We start from the raw sequence: 26590 nt of genomic DNA on the forward strand, positions 1-26590 counted from the left end.
TGTGTGCTTGTAGATGTGCTATCTTCACTAGTTTGGTTCCCGGGCAAACGTCTAATCTCTCTTTTGGGTCACGACCTGAAAGGTGTGGGAACCACTGGTCTAGTGGTTAAGATGTTTGCTTTCCACACGGGAGACCCGAGTTCGAAACCCGGGTGTCGCGCGCGCACGCACGCGCACACACACACACACACACACACACACGCACACACACACACACCTATGAGGTTGCCCTTGGCAACGTGCAAGTGGTTCCGTCCCGATGCGATCCACACTCCAGTGCTGTTGGCAGCGAGCAGACTGGGCTGGCACTGGGCATGCTGGGAGAGGAAAGCCACGCGAAGGCACTCCGCCACACGCTCCACGGGCGCACGCGTAACCGTGGCAACACTCTGCGTCGCCGCCAGCAACGTCTGGAACAGACTGCCCTGGTCGAACACCACGTAGTCCGTGATACTGACCTACAGTCAGACAGGATGTAATAGATCTTTGTTGATCCCACGAGAGACATTCGGTCACCACAAACGGAAACGAACGGAGACGACAGACACAACAGAACTTCTACTGATCTTCAGTCAGACAGAGATACAGTCAGTCATCACTCTGTGTTCATTTTGACAGCAAATTCTGATTTAGTCTTAGTCTTCTGAATAACACAACATTTATTTTGAGTCCTATTTTAGTCATCTGGAATTGTTTAGTCTTAGTCTAGCCTTAGTCGACTAAATTACAAAATCGTAGTAGTCTTGGTCAACAAAATGTAATTAACACTGACAGTCAGACTCGTACTGTCATACAGTCAGACAGGCAGGTAGAGAAACTAACTGTCAAAATATGTTGATGCCTGGACCAGAGTGACAGAGAGGTGGACATTGATAGGTAGAGATAGAGACATATACTGATCTACAGTCAGACACAGAGACAGGTAGACAGATAGACAGGTAGACACACAGAAAGGTAAAGACAGACAGACAGACAGACAGACAGACAGACAGACAGAGTAGCCTACCTGCCACCAGTGGTCATCCTGACCCTGTGGTTTGTCTGGAGAGATGCCGGTTCGAAACCACAGACTGCCGCTGGTGTCCAGGGCCCAGGCCGTTCTGTTCTCACCCAGCGAGATACAGATAGGCTCTAACCCCTGAGCCTCACTGGACACACACACACACACACACACACACACACACACACACACACACACACACACACACACACACACACACACACACACACACACACACACACACACACACACACACACACACACACACACACACACACACACACACACACACACACACACACACACACACACACACACACACACACACACACACACACACACACACACGAGTGAACAGGATGCGTCTGTTACAGACGAACACAGTATGTGTGACTGACCGGCGTACCCATAACCTCTCTCTGCTTCTCGGTTCTCGCAGGCATCTTTGGTTTGCTTAACATTTTCGTTATCTAACTAGTTATTTCCGCACCCTTAATATCTCTCTGCTTCTCCTCACAGGCACCTTTTGGTATGCTCCTGGTTAGGGATGTCCCGATCATGGTTTTTTTGCTACCGATCTGATTCCAATAATTTGATTTTGAGTATCTGCTGATCCGATTTTTCCCGATTTATATTTTTTATAGAACACTTATGCCATATCACAGTAGTACAATATCCAAAATCACAGACAATATCAAGTTTAATATCATGATATGGATATAATATCGATGGCCCCGATTACGCTTTTTTGCTCCCGATCCGATTCAGATCATTTGGAAATGTTGTGATTGGCTCTGATTTCCACTGACGTGATCGGATCAGGACAATCCTTCTCCTGGTATTTATTTTGTTATTTAGTTATACTTTCATCACTTACACTCGGGCTTAGTTTGTAAATTATTAGCTGCCGGAGCTCATGAACCAAACTAAGTAGTCCATAGACTCCATAAGGATAGTTACTGTAAACATTGACACCTGCTTTGACATGAGGGGGAGAGGGGCCTTCGCGTTATTTGCTGAGAGCACACGGCTCACAGGCGCAACCATTTTTCTAACAGCGAATAAAAAAAACGTGATTACTGTGACGATGCCCTGCCTTGCACTCACACTTTACTGTAACACTCATGTTTGTACCTGATCTTGTCGTATTTCCACATCTCTCCTTCGCTGCAGTAACTGGTCAGTCCTTCTCTGTAGAACACGGCTCTCTGCTCGCTCAGAGCCCACACGACCCCCCCGACCGCAGACACCTGAGAGAACGCACAAGGACACTCCACCTTCACCGAACGAGCGCACGGACGGTCTACTGACAGACCTACAGAGAAGAGACAGAGAGAGAGCATGAAAATAATTAATTCAACTGTTCTAATACTTCTGTGTCATTGCCATACTGATACTACATTTACTACAATTTACAATTTAGGCAGACACTCTTAATCCAGAGCGACATACAGTAAGCAAGAACACCACAAGGTAATACATCAAATGCATAGAAATAGTCATCAAGGAACATAAGTCAACTAAGAACCTAACATCCATCTAACAGTAAAATATCTGTACAGTGAAATTATAAGTATATACTATAGGTTGCTATGTCTACAGAATATGTTATCTAAATTACATAGTTTAGCCTTTGCATGCGCCTGCAAAATCGTCGAGGCTAAGGTAAGTGCTATGGCAAGTGCTACGTTAAGTGCTACTATAAAGGGTAGCTATATGAATTAAAGCAATCACTATACTATACTCTCATAATATAGTCATTTAAGTCAGTGGTTCTCAACTTGTGGGGCGTGACTATTTATCTGTGGAACCAAGTCAAACAAAATTGAATGCCTCAGCCCTCAACTCCTACATTCCAAGTGCTTGTCAGGGTGAGGGGTCCCTAGTTGAAATATGATCGTCTTAAATTGGGGGGTCACGGCCTGAAAATGTTGAGAAGCACTACTTTAAGTCACTCTATTATCTAATGTGCTCTATAAATAGCAGGGGCGATACTGCTGCTGGGGACTGCATTAGACATTAGTCAAGGTCAGAACAGTCTAGGGCGCAATTGCTTTCTGACTTTTCTCACTCCACCTAAGAGATACCATTTAGCCAACAATTCCCCAGACCACAGGCACATTTAGGATCAACACACTCATGGGTGTACAGAAGGGCTCAAATACATTTGGTACTGGGTATGAAAACTAACCTAATATTCTGGAAGTTTGAGCTTGATGCGAGAAAAGGCCCTTAAGCCGAATGCTGTGTAGTGTATACTCCATATAGAAAACTGTGAAAATAGCTGATCAGAAAGCTCACAAGGCAATGCTACGTAATGCATAATCGTGACACGTTGTGAGCTTGTAGATCTGCAATTTCCTTTCCATTTAGAATTTAAAAAAATGAAATATTTAAAAAAAGTTTAGAACATTTTGTCCAAAACTGTCATATAAATTGGGACTTCTGCTTGCCAAGGCATGCTCATGTTTTTAAATTGTCACTATTAAATAGTGAATATTTTAAAACTACTAACATACTGTATGCTGCATTTGTTTTAATTTAGTAACGCCATGATAATAGACCCATTAGGAATGTGTATTGAGACTGAATAGAAAGATACAAGCTTCTGCACAAAATGACACATACAAGTCCATTGCTTATGTTATTGTCTCCACCAGGCCGAAGGCATTTGGAGAGAGTATGTTTTGCACTCCGTCCGTGTGTGTGTGTGTGTGTGTCCCCGTCCTTCCGTTCGTCCGTCCGTTACCAGCTAATCTCCGGCACCGTTAACCCAGTCGATGCCAAACTCTGCACACACGCTCCCTGGAGGCCAACGATGAACCATCTTCCAGAACGGCCTGTTATAGCGCCACCATGAGGCAGCTTTTCACATTTTTTACCTAAAACTGCACCGATCTGCGTGAAACGTTGCATGCACACTCCCTAGAGGCCAAGGACAAACCTTTGACCTGCATTTTCCGCATCTGCCTTTTATAGCGCCATCAGGAGGCCGACTTTTGTAAAACACATTTTTTTGATATTACTCCTCCAGATTCTGTCCAAAAATCGCACAAATCATTACACAGTATCTCTATGGTCATGTGCTCAAGTCGGATCTGTCCCATATTTCATATTCCATCCTAATTGGCTATAATTGGCTTTCACAGTTTGCAAGATTGCCCCGTTTTGAACAAAAGCCTCAAATCATGAACGCAGCATGCAATTTACGTGAAATCTTTCACACATTTTCTTACTAGGCTGAGGAATATATCCCACCCTTTTCACATTGGCCTGTTATAGCGCCACCAACAGGTTGATTTTTGCAAAACACATTTTTGGAACAAAATGCCTCAAATCATCCAATTGCCATCAAAGGCGTATGAAGAAATGGCACCCTTTTCACATCAAGGGTTCAAGGTTCAAGGTTAGCTTTATTGTCCCTTGCGGGAAATTGGTTTGCAGCCAGATCATAGTAAAAAAATACACACAACAACAACATTCAATACAAGACTGAGATCTAAGAACAGGGCACTAGAGACAGAGAATTCATGACATTCAAAGTAGCAAAGTCAGCAAAAGTGCATTAGTGGGCAGTATGTGCAAAGAGGCAAGAATAAAGTGCTATCTGCTGTTCAGCAGTTGAATAGCAGCCGGGACAAAGGATAGTTTGAACCCATTAGTCTTTGTAGTGGAGCACCCTCAGCCAACGACCTGAGGGCAACAGTTCAAACTCAGACCGAAGTGGGTGATCCGATACCTCCAGGAGGGAGGAGGCTCTCTTAAGCATCTGCCTCTTGTACAGTTCTATGAGTTGGGCTTGGGTTCTCCCAGAAATCTTACTGGCCACTTTGACGAGGCTGCTGAGCCTGTTCTTGTTTGCCAGGGTCAGATTACCGTACCAGGCAACCATACAAAACATGAGAACAGATTCAATAAAACTTCTATAGAAAAGAGTCATCATCACAGACGAGACATTAAAAGAACGCATTTTCCTCAGAAAAAAAAGACGCTGCTGGACTTTTTTTGATGTAGAGGCAACATGAGAGTCAAAGGAGAGTTTGTTGTCAAGAACGACACCCAAATATTTATAGCTCTCTACAATTTCAATTTCTGTGCCCTTAATGAGTGTAGGAGCAGGACTGGGAGGAGTCCTTCTAAAGCTGATGATCATGTCTTTTGTTTTGGTCACATTTAACTGTAAGAATGACTTGTCACACCACGATATGAAGTCATTGACAACTGGCCCATGCTGTACCTCATTGTCTTCAAGAAGGCTAACAATCACAGAGTCATCAGCAAATTTGACAATATACCTGTTAGGGTGATTGCTACAACAGTCGTTGGTATACAGAATATACAGTAATGAGGAGAGACAACAGCCTTGGGGAGAACCAGTGGAGGAGAGCAACAGAGAAGACAGGACCTCATTTACCCTCACGCACTGAGACCTAACAGTTAAGAAGTCTATGATCCAGCCAACAAGGTTAAGATCCAGTTTAAAATAACTGATTAGCTTCTGGGCTAGAAGATGTGGCTGGATCGTGTTAAAGGCAGAGGAAAAATCGACAAACAACAGTCTGGCCTGTGTTTTTTTCCCCTCAAGGTGGCGGTACAAGAAATGCAGTAGGGTGATAGTGGCATCATCTACACCTCTTCCAGACCTGTATGCAAACTGCAGGGGATCTAGAGATTTCTCCACCTGCTTTAGGATGTTATCTTTGACTAGCTTTTCCAAACATTTCATTACTAATGAAGTCAAAGCAACAGGCCTGAAGTCATTTAATGACTTTGGGGTCCTAATTTTGGCAACTGGGACAATTGTGGACTGTTTCCATAACTTAGGGACCCGCTGTTGTTGAAGAGATAAGTTAAAAATAAAATGAAAAATGCTGCAGAGCTGTTCAGCACACGTTGAGAGAACCTTGCCACATATGTTGTCCGGCCCTAGCCTCGTTTTTTAATTCATTAATTTTATTAGCAAAGTCCTGATTCTCAAATCTTAGGTAAAACTTATTAAGCTCATTGGCCAACTGTACATCTGAGTTAAACCCAGGCATGGAGATGAGCTTATGGCCTTTATCATCTGACCCTGTCATAGATTTCATGCCGTTCCATGCTTCCCTGAGGTTATTACTGCTCAGCTCAGCTTCGATTTTGTTTTTGTACCTGAGTTTACCTTTTTTTATTTCAGACTTGATCTCTCTATTTAGTTCCCTAACCTTGGGTAGATCACCCTCATTGAAGGCATTGGCCTATTATAGCGCCACCAGGAGGCCACAACCCGACCTGCCCTGGTGGAGACCTGTGCCCCGAGGGGCACTTTTTCTAGTTTCTTATTATGTTACTTGAACGACTACAAAGCGTCAGAACTGTAATTGTATTTATGAACATTTTATTACTTCTATTCTTTATTGCTGTTTAACCACTTAAACCCATTTCTTTAAACATTACTACTGATGAATTGAGCACAATGGACCACAATGGAAACTCGTTTGTGTTATCCTTTTAGCATAACCTTTGACTGTGTTTATGTTTAGTAGGGTAGATATTATGAGTAGTTCATGTTTGTGTGTGCTGTGCATGCATCTGTGCCCTCAGTGAGTGAGTGAGTGAGTGAGTGAGCGAGTGAGTGAGCGAGTGCCAGAGACTTGGTTTGAGCTTCCGGCTGTAGAGACAGTTGTTTTGATGTAACTGCTGTGAATCCCCTGAAGCAGTGGTTCCCAAACATTGGATCGGGACCCAATTGTGGGTCACGGGCACTTTATTTTTTGTTTCCTACATACTATATTTCAAACAAAATTCAGTGATTTATTTTTGCAGAAAGTTCATGAAGAAATCAAAGAAATTCCATAAATTAGAAAACAAATGTTTAAGAAGAAGTGAAAATAGCCCATCTACAAGCTCACAATGTGGCGCAAAGCAATGTGTTTTGTGCTAATGTCTAATTTCTCTTTTTGGTCATGAGCTAAAAGGTTTGGGACCACTGCCCTGGAGACACCATCAAACACACAAACTTACACTGTGCGCGCACGTGTGTGTGTGCGTGCGTGCATGCCTGTGTACGTGCGTGCGTGCATGCCTGTGTAGTGTGTACGTGTGTGATGCCTGGTGCACAATCTACATTTTGTTCCATGTCAAAGTCAGAATCTTTGGTCACGGGTCAGAATTGTTTCATTTGACCCGTTAATGTGACCAAACACGGTGACAGAGAAATGACATAATATCATATCTGACAATGAACAACAAAGACATATCATGCTGTACAATATAACATACAACAAACTTATAAGACAGTGGATAGCACACTGTGTACCTTGTTATTTGTGAGTGTGAGTGTGTGTGTGTGTGTGTGTGTGTGTGTGTGTGTGTGTGTGTGTGTGGGCGCAGGGTGGATCAAGACAGCTGCTCCAAGTCACCCTGCCTTTATTAGTTATGTAAGACACACACACACACACACACCCTTATGCACACACACACACACACACACACACACACACACACACACACACACACACACACACACACACACACACACACACACACACACACACACACACACACACACACACACACACACACACACACACACACACACACACACACACACACACACACACACACACACACACACTTATACAAGCAGTACTGTAATATCAGTGCCAAACCCAAAACACAACCTTTAGTGGCGACAGCAGCTGTCTGATTATGAAACAAAGCTCTGATTTACAACGGATATATCTGGGAGTTACATTCAAAACATAATAATATACCGGTATCAGTATGTGACCTGCTGGCAAAGCTACGATACTAAAGCCTATACTTAGTTGACCGCCCTATCTTTGGGTGACTGGATTCCCAAGGGCTCTACCCTAGATATCTTTGGCGAAAATAGCCGATCTACAAGCTCATAATGTGTCGCAATGCATTCAAGTTGCAAAAAGAATATATAATACGAAGTAACTGAAACTTGGTGGACTTGGCTTTCATAATTTGTAAATATATTGTCACTCAATTAAAATGAGATTTTTGAAGTGTGTAAATGTAGATGTACAGACGCAGAAATAGTTGAGAAGCTAGCACATATTTTATTTTAACTTTGGTTGTGAAATTGCTGAGCAATTATCATTGTTATTGATACCAGTTGTAGTGGGAATAGTAGCAGTAGTAGTGGTAATAGTAATAGATATACTGTAGCAGTACTTAGCAGCAACAGTAGTAGTTAGTAGTAGTAATAGTGAAAATAGTTGAAGAAGTTGTAGCAGCAATGGTATTTTTCAAGGACAACTTGAACTTTAGAGACTCAAGATTTCGATTGTTACATTATATAGGAGAGTAACATTCTTGGATGTTGTGTTCTTAACAGCAACAAGACATGTATCGTGCTTGAATTTCAGTTGGACTCATTGAGACATGTTTGTGTTTGGTGTTCCTTCTACCATTTCCCTAGCTAGTGGCCATCCAAGGTCGTCCAGCTTTTGTTATGGACCAGAGGAGAGCTCTGAGGACCCCTGCTGGTCGCAAAGACACATTTCAACAGAAACACTTAACTGGAAGCAATATTTGTTTGTGGTCTCTTTCACACGCACGCACACACACACACACACACACACACACACACACCCTTATACAGTCGTACCAGTCTGTAGGTAGAGGTCCCCGTTGGTCCTCACGATCCAGGAAGTGTCATCACTGAGGGCAACGAAGGCGGTGTGCTCCATGGCCTTGTACCAGTGACGCTTCCCCTTGATGGTCACTTTCCCACAGGCATACGCCGTCATGGACCTCTGCTCCACCTTCCACAGCAGCAGGCCTGGGTGGGAGACAACACGTCACTCAGTATTAATAACACAATGAAAACACAGAAACGTCCAAACTTCCAATTAAGACCGGAGGCCGATTCTACAAATGCCTTCTGAATGAGTAGTTCTCACGCTTTCAAGATTTAAAAAAAATGTTCAACAATAGCAGATGTACAAGCTCACAGTGCGGCAATAAGTGACACGCTGTAAGCTTGTATATCTGCTATTTTTGCACAAAAAACGTGAAATGAGACTGTTGCTTTCCCGGTTTTAATGGATTGATTGATTGATTGAATACTATATAAACATGCTTATTAACAGTACAGGTAGTACAGTCAATGGATATGCTAAAAGGATAACACAGAAAATCCCAGGCTTGTTACATTACATTGTGGTCCTTCACACTCAATTCAAATAAAGTAATACATATAATACAGACAATACAATACAATATATACTACAAAATATATTGGAAGTAAGTAGAATCATAAGGTATTTACAAGGTATTTTTCAATTGTATTTAGACTAAAACCCTACTGTATATTTGTTGACTGGAGCCCCCCCAGGGTTCTATACAAATCCCTTTTAGTGATGCACCGAATATTCGGCCGCAGAAAATATTCGGCAGAAAATGGCTAAAAATTCAACATTTTCGGCCTATCCGGTTTCGGCCCGAATAGGCAGAAAATATATCAAAAGAGCTGAATAAATGTTTTATGGACCCATAATAGTGATTATTATTTAAGTTAAGTTTTTATTTTGCCATAAATGAGGTAGCTTTAAGGTACGGCCATGACAGCAATGGTAGGAAAAAAGATATATAATATTAATCATATTCGGATATTCGGTTTTCGGCAAATTGTTTCCTATATTCGGTTTCGGCCAAGAATTTCCCTTTCGGTGCATCCCTAATCCCTTTATCTTTTCCCTCTACACAATGAGGAGTCTTCAACATTTTTCAGGACAAGGACCCTTTAGCTGAGAGAGAGATGGAGCAGGGACCCCATTATATTACATACTCATTACTAAGGCTAATGAGCCTTATATGCGTTAATACATTATAAGTGATATATAAGAAATAAATAAATAAAATTAAAAACACCTTAAATATGTTTTTTATTTTAGAAATAGTTAATATTTTACTAAAGGGGGAAAACGCCTGTCACAAGTTGATGATGTAATTTGTGGTCCAGCCCTATGGAATATACAGAATGCATGTGCTAATAAAAACGTATTTAAAATATTGTTTTGATACTCATGCAGGCTCTACTACACCAAATATCAGGTCAATTAAATGATAATGTAGCCTTGATTATACAATTTATACTGTATCTATCTGTGTCACCTGAGGGGGACAGTGCCATCTGGTGGACGTTGTCTTCAAATTTCTGCCAGTTGAGCCCTCCATCAGACAGAGAACTGCAGAACAAACCTCCTTTAAAGTCCAGACACCACACGTACCTAGAACACAGAGAAACCAGTCACTACACCACACGTACCTAGAACACAGAGAAACCAGTCACTACACCACACGTACCTAGAACACAGAGAAACCAGTCACTACACCACACGTACCTAGAACACAGAGAAACCAGTCACTACACCACACGTACCTAGAACACAGAGAAACCAGTCACTACACCACACGTACCTAGAACACAGAGAAACCAGTCACTACGCCACACGTACCTAGAACACAGAGAAACCAGTCACTACACCACACGTACCTAGAACACAGAGAAACCAGTCACTACACCACACGTACCTAGAACACAGAGAAACCAGTCACTACGCCACACGTACCTAGAACACAGAGAAACCAGTCACTACACCACACGTACCTAGAACACAGAGAAACCAGTCACTACACCACACGTACCTAGAACACAGAGAAACCAGTCACTACACCACACGTACCTAGAACACAGAGAAACCAGTCACTACACCACACGTACCTAGAACACAGAGAAACCAGTCACTACGCCACACGTACCTAGAACACAGAGAAACCAGTCACTACACCACACGTACCTAGAACACAGAGAAACCAGTCACTACACCACACGTACCTAGAACACAGAGAAACCAGTCACTACACCACACGTACCTAGAACACAGAGAAACCAGTCACTACACCACACGTACCTAGAACACAGAGAAACCAGTCACTACGCCACACGTACCTAGAACACAGAGAAACCAGTCACTACACCACACGTACCTAGAACACAGAGAAACCAGTCACTACACCACACGTACCTAGAACACAGAGAAACCAGTCACTACACCACACGTACCTAGAACACAGAGAAACCAGTCACTACACCACACATACCTAGAACACAGAGAAACCAGTCACTACACCACACGTACATAGAACACAGAGAAACCAGTCACTACACCACACATACCTAGAACACAGAGAAACCAGTCACTACACCACACGTACCTAGAACACAGAGAAACCAGTCACTACACCACACGTACCTAGAACACAGAGAAACCAGTCACTACACCACACATACCAAGAACACAGAGAAACCAGTCACTACGCCACACGTACCTAGAACACAGAGAAACCAGTCACTACACCACACGTACCTAGAACACAGAGAAACCAGTCACTACACCACACGTACCTAGAACACAGAGAAACCAGTCACTACACCACACGTACCTAGAACACAGAGAAACCAGTCACTACACCACACGTACCTAGAACACAGAGAAACCAGTCACTACACCACACGTACCTAGAACACAGAGAAACCAGTCACTACACCACACATACCTAGAACACAGAGAAACCAGTCACTACACCACACGTACCTAGAACACAGAGAAACCAGTCACTACACCACACGTACCTAGAACACAGAGAAACCAGTCACTACACCACACATACCTAGAACACAGAGAAACCAGTCACTACACCACACGTACCTAGAACACAGAGAAACCAGTCACTACACCACACGTACCTAGAACACAGAGAAACCAGTCACTACACCACACGTACCTAGAACACAGAGAAACCAGTCACTACACCACACATACACAGAGAAACCAGTCACTACACCACACATACCTAGAACACAGAGAAACCAGTCACTACACCACACATACACAGAGAAACCAGTCACTACACCACACATACCTAGAACACAGAGAAACCAGTCACCGTATTGGATAGAAAACCAGTAACTATATTGGACATACAGTAAAGCCATTTGCGGACACGAAACCCACCATACTGTACAACCAGTCACTAGTGTAATAAAACCGGGGCAGTGCCTTGTGTTTATGAACTTAAATTAAATGCTATGCTAATTATCATTGTCTTTGTGAATAAATAAGGCTATGTCTATATGACTATATAGAAATGTGACAACCAAATTATTGCCCATCATTTTTTTCATTGCCCTCATTATCCAACCTCAGGCTCATCGGCATTCTGCAAGGTATGATAATATGGCCCTCGATAATTGATACATACGGTATGACAGTACACTGCAGTGCACATACTATTTGCAATATAGAAATATACGTTGAAATCACTATGCATTTATTTGTAAATATATAAGCTGATGGATATATGTGATTAGAGTGATGACCGCTAAACTCATGCAGACCTCTGACACATGACCAATTCACTTTCTGACACAATTGGCATTTCTTGTACTGTATACCAGTATAAATGCCAGAGGTTAGCACTAACAGTTGCCTCTGACATTAAGGACTGGGAAGCAAGCAACCTTGTTTTGTTTGCTAAATTCACACAAAATGAGACAAAGCCTATCTGTCAAGGATGAACATCCTCGCACTCTGTTCAAAGGGCTCTCTCTAGATATCTCTTGCTCTTCTCTCTCCATCACTGACACGCCAGACATGTACCAGCTAAGCAACGTACACAAGGGAGAAAAGGTTTGAGCGGTGATATATTTCACCCCTAAAACCTTCATTTGATGCGTCTGTAATTGAGTGAGTGTTTGTGCGTGTATGTGTGTACATCGTAGCTTGATGCAATCCTCTCCTCGTCCAAAGCACTAGTTAATTTAGTTGGTTCGGGCGAGTATTGACACTAGTATATATCATGATAGTTTACTGTCATTCAGACAATATTTAATCAAACAAGTCCTAGTATGTTATTTCCACCTATTTTGCCTACTGACTGTGTCACACATATTGTATTACTCTGATAATGGTGAGCTGCTGAATTTTGTTGTGCTCAAGGAACCGAAATCAAGGGTAACATAACATGAATACAATTTCACTCCCTCAAATTAGTAGCATGACTTTTTTTTATGTTAACATAATTAACTTTGTTGCATTTGTTTACATGCCAAATGTGTGATTTTGAGATAATAGGCTACTTGAACAATCAAACTAGTTTCATGAATTAACACATTCCATCCGTAGGACGTCTGGAAACATCGCATCCTCAATGATACCAAGGACTGTCTAAGAAGGACGAGACGCGAAGACCGTAAGGGCGACGCCATGTTGCTCACATGGTGCTCCATGGAAGGAAAGAAACATGCGCAGTTGAGACTAGGAAGTTGGACATGACAAATCATAGATATGGCACAAATGGCCCAGCAGATGGCGTGATGCCACTGACAGGAGATATGCTTATATATCATGTCACGTCATTGCATTTTACCTTTTATATTAACGTTTTAACAGCAAATGGATAAGTAAGTCCCAGCATGGATCATCACACAGACAGTAATGTTGGTCGGACGTGACATATGTACAAGCATCTCTCCTTTCATTGGCATCACGCCATCTGCTGGGCCATTTGCGCCATATCTATGATTTGTCATGTCCAACTTCCTGGTCTCAACTGCGCATGTTTCTTTCCTTCCATGGAGCACCATGTGAGCAACATGGCGTCGCCCTTACGGTCTTTGCGTCTCGTCCTTCTTAGACAATCCTTGAATGATACCAGGCGAGAGAAGAATATTCTGAATTTTTTCCTCTTTTTTTTCCCAATCGGACTCTCAGCCACCGTACTTCGTGCTCTACGGTCATATTAGCTTCCCGTTGACTTAGCTGTTAGCGCGGCAGAAATAATGCCTCGCCTATCCTAATCCAGGGCGCTCTCCGTGGTTTTGATCTGATGGATATACTAGCGCTTCATTTCTGCTCCTCATCCGCCTCTCGTTTCAAAATATGAACGTTTTTTGGTAAACTAGCAAAATATTTCTCCGGATTGTTTCCGGGGGGGTTTCAGAGTAAAAACGACCATCTTTCCGGCACCCCAGAGCTCCTATTTTGAAGGAATCCCGGGAATGATTGTGTTAATGAGGATAATTGAGAGACTTACCGGTCTGTCACCTGTAGACTCAGAATGCCACAACCTGGACCTGAATAACCCATCCAACTCTCTGCCAGCTAGGAGAGAAGAGGACAGATGCTATCACTGCATAGTTCATGCATTTGTCATCACATTGTCTGCTAATGACGGCAGGCAATCTGTCAATCACACAGGTATTCCTAGACGTAACCTCAGTAAAACTATGCCTAAACTAATCTTATTCCTAAATGTAACCTCAGTAAACGGTGCCAAAACCTAACCTTATTCCTAAATTTAACCAACTATGCCTAACCCTAAACTTATTTCTAACCTTATACTAAGTAAAACAAATACAACGCTGGGGGCCAGCGGTCGGCGGAGAAAATGGGGCCGAACGTGTTTTGGAGCGAGCGTTCCGGTTACCATTTTCACCACACTACACTACTACATACGGGATAATTCTTCTGACCTGGTCTGCTTTGTGTCTCGTCTTGTCTTCCTCCGTCTGTCTGTCTGTCTGGAGGGACAGGGAGCTCAGGCCGTCTCCTACGCTGACACTAGTTGGCACTGCAGAGTGCCCGTAGATGTCCTCCTCATCACTGGACACACAGCTGGGCCGTCTTTCCAAACAGGACACAGTGGAGTAGAACATCTGGTCAGCCACACCACTGGGGGGCACCATGTCCTCATCCTGGACACAAACAAACAACAGCAGCAGTTCACTTTCAGTCTGACTTCGCACGCACGTGGGCACGCACGCAAGCACGCACACATGCGTGCAGCACGCACACATGCGTGCAGCACGCACACAAACAATAGTAGATGTGCAGGTTTGGGAAATTCAAAAACAAGTGTTTCAGGATACAGATCACGGGTACAGGAAGCATCACCTCGTTCTTATATGGCGACTGCCCAATTATCACAGACACTGAACGTAATTTTGCCAGTGCCTTTAGCTCTTGGCTTGGGCATTCCTGCAATCTGCAGGCCTCTCACAACTAATTTATGGACATTATCGAGGCTCCCAAATATGAACACGAGCAGTTTACATTTGTAACCGAGGTGTATAATAGCATCCTTAAGACATTGGTACTTTAAGCACCTTGGTAAGGAATGCCTCTTCCAGACTCTTCCCACTTGAAACATTGTTAGAAGGAACTTTCCGTTAACTTTGGTAGTTACAACGGGTGTGTGTGTGTGTGTGTGTGTGTGTGTGTGTGGAAAGTTAGTTTAGGCCGAGATCTTATCAAAACACACACACCTCATCCTCTGGACCAATGAGAGGGCTCAGGAACTCATCCTCCTGCTCTTCCATTGGCTGCAGCTCCTGGCCGTCCTGCGTCTCCTCAGAGTTGTGCATGTAGGAGAACGTGCACTCCAACAGGAGGTCCACGTCTGGGGTGGGCGGCTCCCCCGCCCTGCTGTCTGCCATGGGGTCTGATAACAAGTGAAGAGGGAGGGAGGCTGGTGGAGTCTCAGAGCTACACGCACACACACCACACACCACACACACACACACACACACACACACACACACACACACACACACACACACACACACACACACACACACACACACACACACACACTTTAATATTAAATTATAAACAATCAGATCATGTGGATCCCGTAAACCACATGGAAACGGCATCTTGGGCTTCATGTGGCCTGCCTGTGACGTGACATATCTCGTATATGTCGTATAACTGCGTATTCGGGCAAGGCCTCAGTCCGATCAGTCTCATTGACTCCGGCTATACAATTTAAAAGGTACCGTAGGGTAAGTGATATATATTGATTCGTCTCTCCAGCTCGTAAACAGAAAATTTCAGGTCGGGATACAAATTCTATCCAATCAGGAGAGAGAACTCACACACAAATTCTCGGAAATTGATGCCAATATCTTCAAATGTGTCATCATAACATGACATGATATATGACATACAGGCTTCCCACTCTAAATGTCCTTAAATGTTGTGCAAATTAAGTTGGGCTCTGACAAAGGTGAAACTAGGTAAACAGCTATCATTATTGTGTCTGATGTTTTCTGGCTGTCATAATTTATAGAGACCCCAACCTCACCTCTGTATATCTAGGTCCGATTCTGCCGGGTGGTCCAGAATCTGTTGGTCAGAGCGGTCTTGGTTACGGTTCTGGTCCAGGTCTGGCGAGTCCTGGCCGTGCAAGTCGGGCAGCGTCTGGTCACTCAGGGGCGTTTCACCGCTACACCCTCCATCACTGTAGCAGCCGCCATCTTGGAGGCCGAAGTTGGACTCTGACCAGCTGCTCTCTGACAGTCGGTTACCACTGGAACTGTCTGTCAAATACACATATGACCTGATGTTCATTATAATGTCAGATACATATCTGGTGATCTGTTGGATACGCACATATGACCTGAAATCATTGTAATGTCTTGATGAGACATTAAAATGTCCTTTATATTCACAAAGAACACTTTATCATAAAACATAAAAGGAGATTCATACAGGGACATCACTGGCCAATTGATTATCCAACTAAATGACCAACTGACTGACCAGTTGAATGACTGATTAGGTCGCTGGTTAGCTTATTGACTGTGGCTGGTTAATTGTCTAACTGACTGGTACTATAATTGACTAAGTGACTGGAAGGTTAAACAGCTAAAGTAGCTGAATAATTGATTTAGTGGCAGGCATGTTAACTGCCTAACTAATTTAATAGAATACCTGACTGACTTAAATGACTGCGTCCCACCTTGTCGTCTCCTCTTGGCTTTCTTCCTGACTTTAATGGCCTTGACCACCAGCTCCTGCTGTAGCTCCTCGTGTCCCAGGGGGGCGCTGTAGCGACTGGCAGTCATTTCCGACTGCTCGGTGGTAGAGGAAGTGGTCATCAGTGCATTGCCGTGGACACTGTCCCAGGAAGTGACGGAGCTGCTGCGACTACGGGAGTCGGTAGTGGCCAGACTAGGTCTGTGGTAGAGACGCTCAGAGGCCTGGAGGAACAGACATGCCGGTACATTGGTCAACATGCCTGAATTATGCCAATATGAGATGAACATGATTTCCATGAAGTTAGAAACACAGTGAAACCACCTCGTTATATGTGGAGAGGAGAAGACATAGAAAAGTACAGAACAGAGTAGCCAATTATTTGTTGTTTTTTTCTTCTTCTCGGCAAACGTCGTCGGGATCAGGAGTCGAACCCGCGACATGCCGTCATGCTGGTTTAGTAGCCTAGGTGCGGACCACTACACTAGCCGTCCGGGCCAAGTTACGTTTCAACCGGGCATCCCTATTTTTGGCAAGTCATTATAGGAAAAGTTTTTATAAACAACAATCGTATCAAAGCTATGTCCATGACCTAAAATACAACAATCGTATCAAAGCTATGTCCATGACCTAAAATACATATCAAACTAGCGGTCCCTGAAATTAAAAGGTTGCTCTATTCCCCCCATCTCTCCTCACCTCCACCTGCTCGTCCTCCTCTTCTGCCTCCTCTACCTCCTCCACTGGTCCCACTTCATCCTCCTCGTCATCCTCGTCCTCCTCTTCTCCCTCGACCCCCTGTCTCCCCCCTACGCCCTGCTCCACGATGATGGCCATAGTTCTGATTGGCTGAGCCGTTTCCACAGAGCCCGTTGGCGGGAGGAGAGTGGGTGTGGCCAACGGGGAGGAGAGGCGGAGGGAGAGATCAGTCACTAGAGAGACAGAGAGACCTTCTTTATTAGTTTGTTTTGTAATAGTAGTAGCAGTAGTATTAATAGTCATAATAATTGCACTAGCATTAATAATTCCTATTAGTCCTTCAACAATACTAGAATTAGTCTAATGATAATAGTGGTAGTGCATACGGTTTGAAACAACTCCGTCAAGGCTAACGGCAACAGTACTACAGTAGTATTAGTAGTACTAGTGATGGAGATGGTAGGTACATACAGTTTAATGCTAGTTGTAAGCGCCATTTGAGTCATGCATCTATTCTGTGCTGTCATTGAAGGACTTGCCAATCAAGGCCTTGGTTGCCTTGGTTACAGGGAGGGGTATTTAACCCTGGCCCTAATCAGGTGCAGGTGTTGCTGACATGCAAAGGCAAACAGTTTTTAGACTGTGTTTGGAGGGCTCATTGTCTACCGGTATATTCTTTTGACTTATATGTTTATTTATATGTAAAAGTATAGGGCTTTGGCAGCTAATAAATATACTTCAACTAAATGGACATGTTTGGACATCACTTTCCTGGAGCACACGTCATAACTTCAATCCTGGCTGTTGGCAACCAGTACCGCCTAATAATGGGCTTTAGGCGCTACATTTAAGTCTAAAAACTGCCTCGGTTCCATGTAGACTGATAGGGAAGTCGAAGAACCAGCGGGGCCAGTTTTGGAGTGGACACGCTGCAAGCACGGCACAGGACCGGGCCTCGGTGTGTGTTGCAAGAATCGGCTGCAAGCAAGTTCTGCTGTTTGGAGGTGATCGACTCGGAGCTACAGGGGCGCTTTAGGGAGTCGGGACTTCGGCAGTACTGCTGCCACAGCAGCCAGCTCTGCAGCAGATCATCGGCACCAGACCATAGGACCGGACCGGTCACGGGACCGCAGTCACAGCAGCGGATCGGGACCGGAGTCTGACTGTAACGGGCGGCCATACGGTGGAGATAGAGATCATCCACGGCACGCTTCACCAACAGAAAGTGTGGTACGTTTCAGCGGTGCAGGGCCGCCGATGCAAATAATGTGTTGTGACAAACCATATTGAACATGAACCATTGACCTTTTCCTCATGGAGAAAGGTGAGGCGCAAACTTGCGCTTACAAGCAGCCAACAAATGACAATGGGGTTGAACTTGAGTCTGGTGATGGGGCTGTGGTCAAAATGACTCACAAAGATTTGATTGAAAATATTGACACTTTGCAAAGGGACAGTAGGGCAAAGCGGTACAAGCTCAAGCTGTCTAACCCAAAAGATGTTGCCTGGTGGAACGATGAGCAATATTTAAATGAGGCTAAAGATATATATTGCAACTTCATGAGTACTTATGATGAAGTCGAAAATGCTCTTCCAAAATGGCACAAAGTAAAAACGCAGAGTTTTGACTGTTTTATGGATGAAATGGACAGATGGATTGAGGATGGAATGGACAGATGGCTCTATGGTCAAAGTTCAAGTTGCCCTGGTGATGATGATATGATTTCGGATATTGAGAGTTGTGTTGCTGGTCATGATTATGTCAGAGACAGTGGTGAGTCTCTGAAGACACAGGAGGAGCAGGCTCACCAGGCTGAGGCTCCGAGGAGGACACAGGAGGCGAAGGAGCCTGCTGCTAAGAAAGCTGTGAAAGCAAAGAAACCTGGTGCAGCTAAAAGGCCAAAGAAGGTGGCACCAAAGAAGCCTGCAGTTGTCAAGGAAGTGCAGAAGAAAGTCAAGCCTGCCACCAAGAAGGTACCAGCTAAAAGCTCAAGGAGGAGGAAGAAAGAAAAATGGCAGAGCCAAAGAAAGAGGAAGAAAGGAAAATGGCACAGCTCAAGAAAGAGGAGGGAAGGAAGGTGGCAGAGCTAGAGAAAGAAAAGGATAAAAGCAGAAAGACTTGAATAAAAATGCCTTTTGTCCTACAGATTAACATTTGAGTTTGGTTATTGCAATCATGAATATTGTCTGAGTTATTGCCTTAAAAATGTTGCATTTTGTTTTCATGTCATTTTGTTATTTAATGGCTCTTTGTTTTTTTATGTTTTGAATTGCTCTGTTTTCACACCAGTAGCAATTAGGGGTGGGTGTGTAAGCGCCATTTGAGTCATGCATCTATTCTGTGCTGTCATTGAAGGACTTGCCAATCAAGGCCTTGGTTGCCTTGGTTACAGGGAGGGGTATTTAACCCTGGCCCTAATCAGGTGCAGGTGTTGCTGACATGCAAAGGCAAACAGTTTTTAGACTGTGTTTGGAGGGCTCATTGTCTACCGGTATATTCTTTTGACTTATATGTTTATTTATATGTAAAAGTATAGGGCTTTGGCAGCTAATAAATATACTTCAACTAAATGGACATGTTTGGACATCACTTTCCTGGAGCACACGTCATAACTTCAATCCTGGCTGTTGGCAACCAGTACCGCCTAATAATGGGCTTTAGGCGCTACACTAGTTCTTCGGTGTTAATAGGGACGGTACTAGTATTAGTAGTGCTAGTACATACAGTTTGATGCGAGTCCTTTAAGGGCTAATAGGGACAGTACTAGTATTAGTATTAGTAGTGCTAGCACATATATTTTGATGCTAGTCCTTCGGGCTAGTAGGGACAGTAATGGCATTAGTAGTGCTAGTAGTACAGTACATACAGTTTGATGCTAATCCTTCAGGGCTGTTGGAGATTCTAACGATGTCTCTGTCTCCTTTCAGGATGAAGATTTCATTTTCACAGCAGGACACTGAGACGATGTCACCACAGCTCTCCAATGCCCCGATGATCACCTACAGCACAACACAGCATGCCAACCAGGTGAGGAAATCACAGATTGAACCTTTTCTTATATGGAACATCCGAGACTATTAAGATTTTATCGAAGATGCTTCTGAACATATTGCTAGTTTGACCACTTCAAATGCTCTAATCACAAAATAATAACCAAATATAGCCTATCTACAAGCTCTCTATGTATTGTGTTGCTTTTAGATAGGCTTTTTACGCTGCACAACATGCTTCCATAGATGACATGCTGCTGGCTTCTATGGAATCCAAATGACTGAAATCACTTGTGGCGACTGAGAACTTCCATACCATATTGTATAATGCTGTAGAACCAAGCCAAGTAGGCTATCCAACGTTGAAGCTGCCACTACCTACTGGCGAAATGTGGAATTGCAGCACTTTCATGGAGGTGGACGGACGTTCATGACGTCACGTGCGTAAGCCCGGACCTCAAAATTGAGGTCCGGGGCTAGGCTAGGCTAAACTTCTGCTCGCTCGAGCCATTGAGTTATAATTATACTTCCGGGAGTCTTCCGGGTGCTTCATAACACCACTGAGCAACTTCCACTGAAATGAATAGCGGGGGGGGGGGGGGGGGGGGGGCTAACACTCCGGTTCGGTCCCTATCCTTTTATTACTCTATGTATAGAACACACTATATGATATATACAATTACACATTAAGTGTGACATCCAGCAGCTCACCGTTATTACCTCTATGGTTACCTCGGTGGTTGGTTCCCTTGTTGTTAAAGGGATTGTCATGGGGCATGGCAAAAAGAGGCCCTTAGACCATGATGAAATCTAGTTCTATATTGTACAATTAGTCAAGTGCAGTCACAAAATAAGGTTGTGGATAGAAGCTTTAAGTGCTTAAGCAATGGACATAGTTGAGGCATGTGCATCCCCGGGTATGGACTAGTTGTTATTGCTATCATTATTGTTACCTGGTTAAGACAGTCCAGTACATAAACACTGTATTCGTTCCAGCTGAGTAGCCAGCCATCTCTGAGAAAACAAGACAAGAGACCCAGCTGTCTCTCTCTGGGCCGGTATCCCCCCACTGGACCTGCTCGGGGGAACAACTCAACCTGAGGGACCTGGACAGATGGAGAAGGGGGCAGAAAAGACAGACAGTCAAACACCTAGATAGAGATGGAAAAATACGGATAAAGAGGAATGCCAGCTTCACACTTGGGAGTTTAAGTGGACAATCTGGAGGGGACTGTGGACTTGGATGTGCTAGTAGGGATGTGGAGCACATTCAACCAACCTTTGTGCCAGTAGACAACTAGACATCAGGCTAAACAACCAACGCTGTCCACAATATGTTCTGTTCTGTTCTGTTCAGTTCTGGGATTACAGACTATAGTATAGTATTTTATTATTATTTCTTATACTTAGTATCTCTCTACTCTTACCTGTACCTATCCTGTGTTTCACTCTTGAATTTCCCCACAGGAATCAATACTCTATCTGTCTGTCTGTGAGAAAGATAGGCAGACAGACAGACAGACAGACAGAGGTCGTCATTCAACAGAAGGAATCAATGTGTCACCAAACAGAAAGCCCCTTTAAGCCTTTTATCCAAAGTGCTTTACAACAACACAATCAGGCCATTATAGGACTATTATGGGATGGAGGAGACATTCAGCTGATGCAGTTATCCAGAGACATCTCAATCCTCTCCATGGTATACCGTGTTTAGACTAGTATAGGGGTGCGCATGTCTCCTTTATAAGACCAGGATACATGGGCTACAGATATGATTTAGGGATGATACATTATTTTGAATACCGAATGATTAAGTGCGATTAAACTCTGAGCTCTTAACATGTGTTTAATGTAGACATTCATTTTCCAGAAACTCGCCAGTTTACCAATTCGCCGCGATTTAGTGCATTTTAGTTTTACTTCACCTTCATTTAAATTGCATTGAATTGAGAGAGAGAGGGCTAGTTGTTTAGAGTTAACACTAGAGAAAGTAGGAATGCTAAAAGTTTAAACACCAAAGTACCGAAACAATGTAATTCATTAGTAAACAATATCCTCAAATGGTAGGCCTACTTATCATTGGTATTCACATACTCACGTTTTTATCATTATCTAGCTAACCATTTAATTGCACAAAATAATTTGATCACTTTGGAAATGAACTGTAAACTGGCGAGTTCTCCGGTATCCCAAACTCAAAAGTTGTATGACTAAACAGTATGCAGTAATATGGCAACTGCAGTGCATACTGTCAGTAGACAGTAAACCTGTGGTATCCTTGCTGTGTATGCCGTGTAGTATAGTAGACCATGACAGAAAACAGTGTGTAGTACCAGAAGTCACAGAATACAGCTAGTGATAGAAATACATTCAAAAACAACCTGCTAAGCTTAATTTATACTCCATCGCACAATGAGAATGTAGCTTGCCAAAAATAACAAATGTGCAAGCTAACAACAGGCTAATATTTTATGTTTTTAGCTTCTTTTTGGCAAGAAATATTGACAGGCTTTGGGTTTCAACGTAGTAGAATACGAAAGCCATGCCATGGAGTGACTGGATGATGATTTTGTAATTAATGCATAGTGCTTCGGCTGCTGATGCGTAATCTAAGCAGACCTACGAATATGATTACTTTCATTAGGTTGTTAGACCCATTATGTGAACGGGTTCAATTCAGGTATGTGTGACTGCACTCCTTTATGCAGCTGCAGCTACTATTGTTACAACTACTAAACTACTGCAATCATGTACTGTACCTCCATATTAAAGAGTGGTTTCAACTGTCTGGTGTCCTCCACCAGTCCTCTGATGTCCGTCCTCCACAGTCTCAGTCCTGGTCTGGCTGCAAACACCTGTAGGTCACTTTGTTTGCACAAACCCGGCAGGAAACACACTCCAAACCGTCCACTACTACAGCATACGCACGCATGCACACACGCACACGTGCACGCACAGTCGCACACGCGTACACACACACACACACACACACACACACACACACACACACACACACACACACACACACACACACACACACACACACACACACACACACACACACACACACACACACACACACACACACACACACACACACACACACACACACACACACACACACACACACACACACACACACACACACACCATGAGTTTTCCACTTAAAATGTAACGTAACAGAAGACGTTTTTTTTGTGTAAAGTGATGAGCGCTCTATCCGATGGTAATTCCGACATGCGGTAAGTCCGACATGCGGGAACAACGGTCAGACTAGCGCTCAAACATGCGCTGCTCCCGTGCTTGCGGTTATGGTAGGTTGTCGGTCTAATGACTGTCGGACCAATACAGGGTATGCGCATGCATAAAGTGAATGGCAGATCAAGTGGCAAATCGAGTGGCAAAGTGAGTGACAAAGTGAATTTAATGTTGTTTAAAGTCATTTAATGCAATCAAATAGGACATTTCTGTTTGGATGTATGAGCTGTCAATGCTAGAAAGTCGTTTTTTTCCACTCAGTAGGCAATCCTGCATAACTTGCAGGTATGATGATGATGTCACGCGCATACCCTCTATAATAGTGTCTGAACTAAAGCCTGTACCCCTACTATCATCATACATCACATTCCGTGCTCAGCCAATCAAATCATCACAAATGTAATTCCGGCCAATCACTTTTGGCATCTTCACTTTTCTGCCCTCACTTTTTTATCCTCAATATGTACCTTGCTCAGCCAATCAAACCATCGTAATGGGGTGATCAGCCAATGTGTGTCAAAATTCAAGCAGACAGCAGCAATCATAATTATCATATTGAAATAATACATGCAAAATTCTATCATGTCACCTCTTCCTGGGCTTGGTTCCTATCTGCTGTTGCGTGTGTTCCTGGGTGAAGAAGAGCAGTGATCTCTGCTGGGTGGAGACCAGTAGAACTTTCTGAGAGTACTCCAACTGAACCACACCGGACGGCTCCTCCAGCAACAACACAGGGTTGCACACTCCCTGGAGAGTACAATAATAATAATAATGTGTTCCATAAAATGTTCAGGTGCTAGGACCCTGTATTATTCCTTATCGAGTGGCAGGTTCGGTATACTGTAGATAAGCACACAGTATGACTTTAATAGTGCGCCGTTCACACAGGTAGTGGTAGATACAAAATATACAAAGCTACACAGCACAGTTGTAGCCTCATTAATCGTCAACTTAAACTTTTAATCGTGACAGCCCTAGAGTTGTGTTGTGTTTCGTTGGGGTTACCTGGTCAAGGTCCAGCGAAGAGAATACAACCTTCCCTTTGTCATCTCCAGAGAAGAGCTTCATGCCATTAGTGCTCCATGCTAACGATGTCACTGTGCTTTTATGAATACCAACCACGTCAAAACGCCTCAGCTAGAGAGATGGAGAGAGAGAGAGAGAGAGAGTGAGAGACATTATTAATTAACCAAAATCTATATTTAGAACCAATAATCGACATATAACCAAACCTAATCAAGACGTGTGTTTTAGTTTTTAGTTTTTATATTCGACTAAATTGATTTATTTTACTGTATTATAAGTTGTACAATGGTGGCATACAAAAATAGTGAACGGAACTGGAAGTGATGGTTCCAGTTTACCTGTTTGTTCCTTCCAGGAAGTTGAGACACCAGCTGGAAGAGAGCCACCCTTCCTGATGCTGTTCCCACGGCAACCAGGTCGTCAAAGCAACTGAGGAGCTTCACAGCAGTGATCGCCTCACACTTCCCCTGCACACACACACGCACACACACACACGCTTAAAGTACGTATTAATACAGAGGAATGGTCGGACAGAAGAACAAAAGTACAATCCACATATTTTAAACTTCCGCCCAAACTGTCTTTACAGCGTAGGTCTTGCCCAGGGTGGTAACCGAGGCACTCTATTAAGGGCCTGATCACGTGGTATTGAGTTATGGGAGGGCGAGGCGCACAGGGCTAAATGCACCTTGAGGAATGAGGTTTGTGGATGTGAATGAGAGATTATCTTGTACTTGGCTTCGTACGTCTCCAGGTCTTGTCAAGGACAGAGGTCGTAGCAGCCTCTTCTTCATACAGCAGCTACGAATAATAGCCGACGCATTGCGAAACCCCTCTGTTTAACCTGCTGTAAACGCAATATATTTGTACAGCGGAGACTAAAAAAAACACATTAATGGAACATTATCACTTTAACCACGTTCAACCTGGTGTACCTATTTTGGGCATGTCATTATAGCAAAAAAGAGTTCACCAATTTCACACATTTTAAAACTTTTTTCAATAAAAAGGTTCCAAAGATTTATTTATTTTTAAATAGCAAGAAGCGCAGATCTAAAAGCTAACAATTACCTTTTGCTATTTGTCATGAGGTTAAAATCATATAGGGCCTAAGTGGTTAACTCAACCACCATACTAGTCTTGTCAAAAGGTCTTTACACTCCAAATTAGAAGCGACACAAATACATGATAGGAAAATATGCATATTACACATTAAACAATTCATTTGGTGATGCCTAATTCATACAGGTGGATGATTGCATTTGCGCTGAATCACTGCATAATATTCGCGTTCAGTGTGTTCATGACATAAACAGCAGCTTAAACTAATGTGAATTCATCGCATGAAATAAACTCTCCCGGTTTGTACGAACCTTAAAGCTCACTACAGGACAGGTTGGTACTACTCACTCTGTAGATGTGAAAAAAATGAACATTCCAAACTAGATTTCAGAATATGTCATCAACAGCTACATTTCTGAACTAGCTACAGTCGATGTCTGAGACACAGAGTGGGTAGACAGAAATGGTATCGTCCTATAGTCAGCATTAGTGAGGAGGACCCATACAGTAAAGGGAGATATGGTTGAAAAATGTTACTTTAACCATATACAATGAATACAGTGATGGTAGTGAAGAACCACAGTCCTATGTGTCTCTCGTACTCTTTCTCCCTCTCAGCTGTCCTACTGTCTGTCTCACCTACTGTACACTGTGAGACAGACTTGGATACAAAAGGGGAAAAAGCAGTAGAGACAAAATCATCAATTTAAAGTGGGTG

General features: G+C 43.3%; 1 protein-coding gene across 4 annotated transcripts in view; it reads right to left on the minus strand.

The window, feature by feature from the left end:
• Positions 1-26590, minus strand: part of tecpr2 (tectonin beta-propeller repeat containing 2) — a 55932-nt gene that overhangs the window by 25750 nt on the left and 3592 nt on the right. For 3 of the 4 annotated variants that reach the window (XM_079527369.1, XM_079527368.1, XM_079527370.1), the window contains exons 4-20: positions 25149-25277; positions 24790-24921; positions 24374-24531; positions 23286-23439; positions 21480-21632; positions 20403-20535; positions 17536-17768; positions 16820-17060; positions 16163-16397; positions 15342-15561; positions 14550-14771; positions 14111-14178; positions 10127-10242; positions 8619-8792; positions 2135-2315; positions 1007-1148; positions 218-458 (exon numbers count right to left, since the gene is read on the minus strand). In XM_079527369.1, coding sequence (XP_079383495.1) covers positions 218-458; positions 1007-1148; positions 2135-2315; positions 8619-8792; positions 10127-10242; positions 14111-14178; positions 14550-14771; positions 15342-15561; positions 16163-16397; positions 16820-17060; positions 17536-17768; positions 20403-20535; positions 21480-21632; positions 23286-23439; positions 24374-24531; positions 24790-24921; positions 25149-25277 — 2932 coding nt within the window. The remainder of the gene's footprint in view (positions 1-217; positions 459-1006; positions 1149-2134; positions 2316-8618; positions 8793-10126; positions 10243-14110; positions 14179-14549; positions 14772-15341; positions 15562-16162; positions 16398-16819; positions 17061-17535; positions 17769-20402; positions 20536-21479; positions 21633-23285; positions 23440-24373; positions 24532-24789; positions 24922-25148; positions 25278-26590) is intronic. The other variant, XM_079527371.1, reaches the window with a different exon arrangement.

Source organism: Electrona antarctica (assembly GCF_951216825.1).
Source record: "Electrona antarctica genome assembly, chromosome: 18".
In the NCBI taxonomy this organism is placed as follows: domain Eukaryota; kingdom Metazoa; phylum Chordata; class Actinopteri; order Myctophiformes; family Myctophidae; genus Electrona; species Electrona antarctica.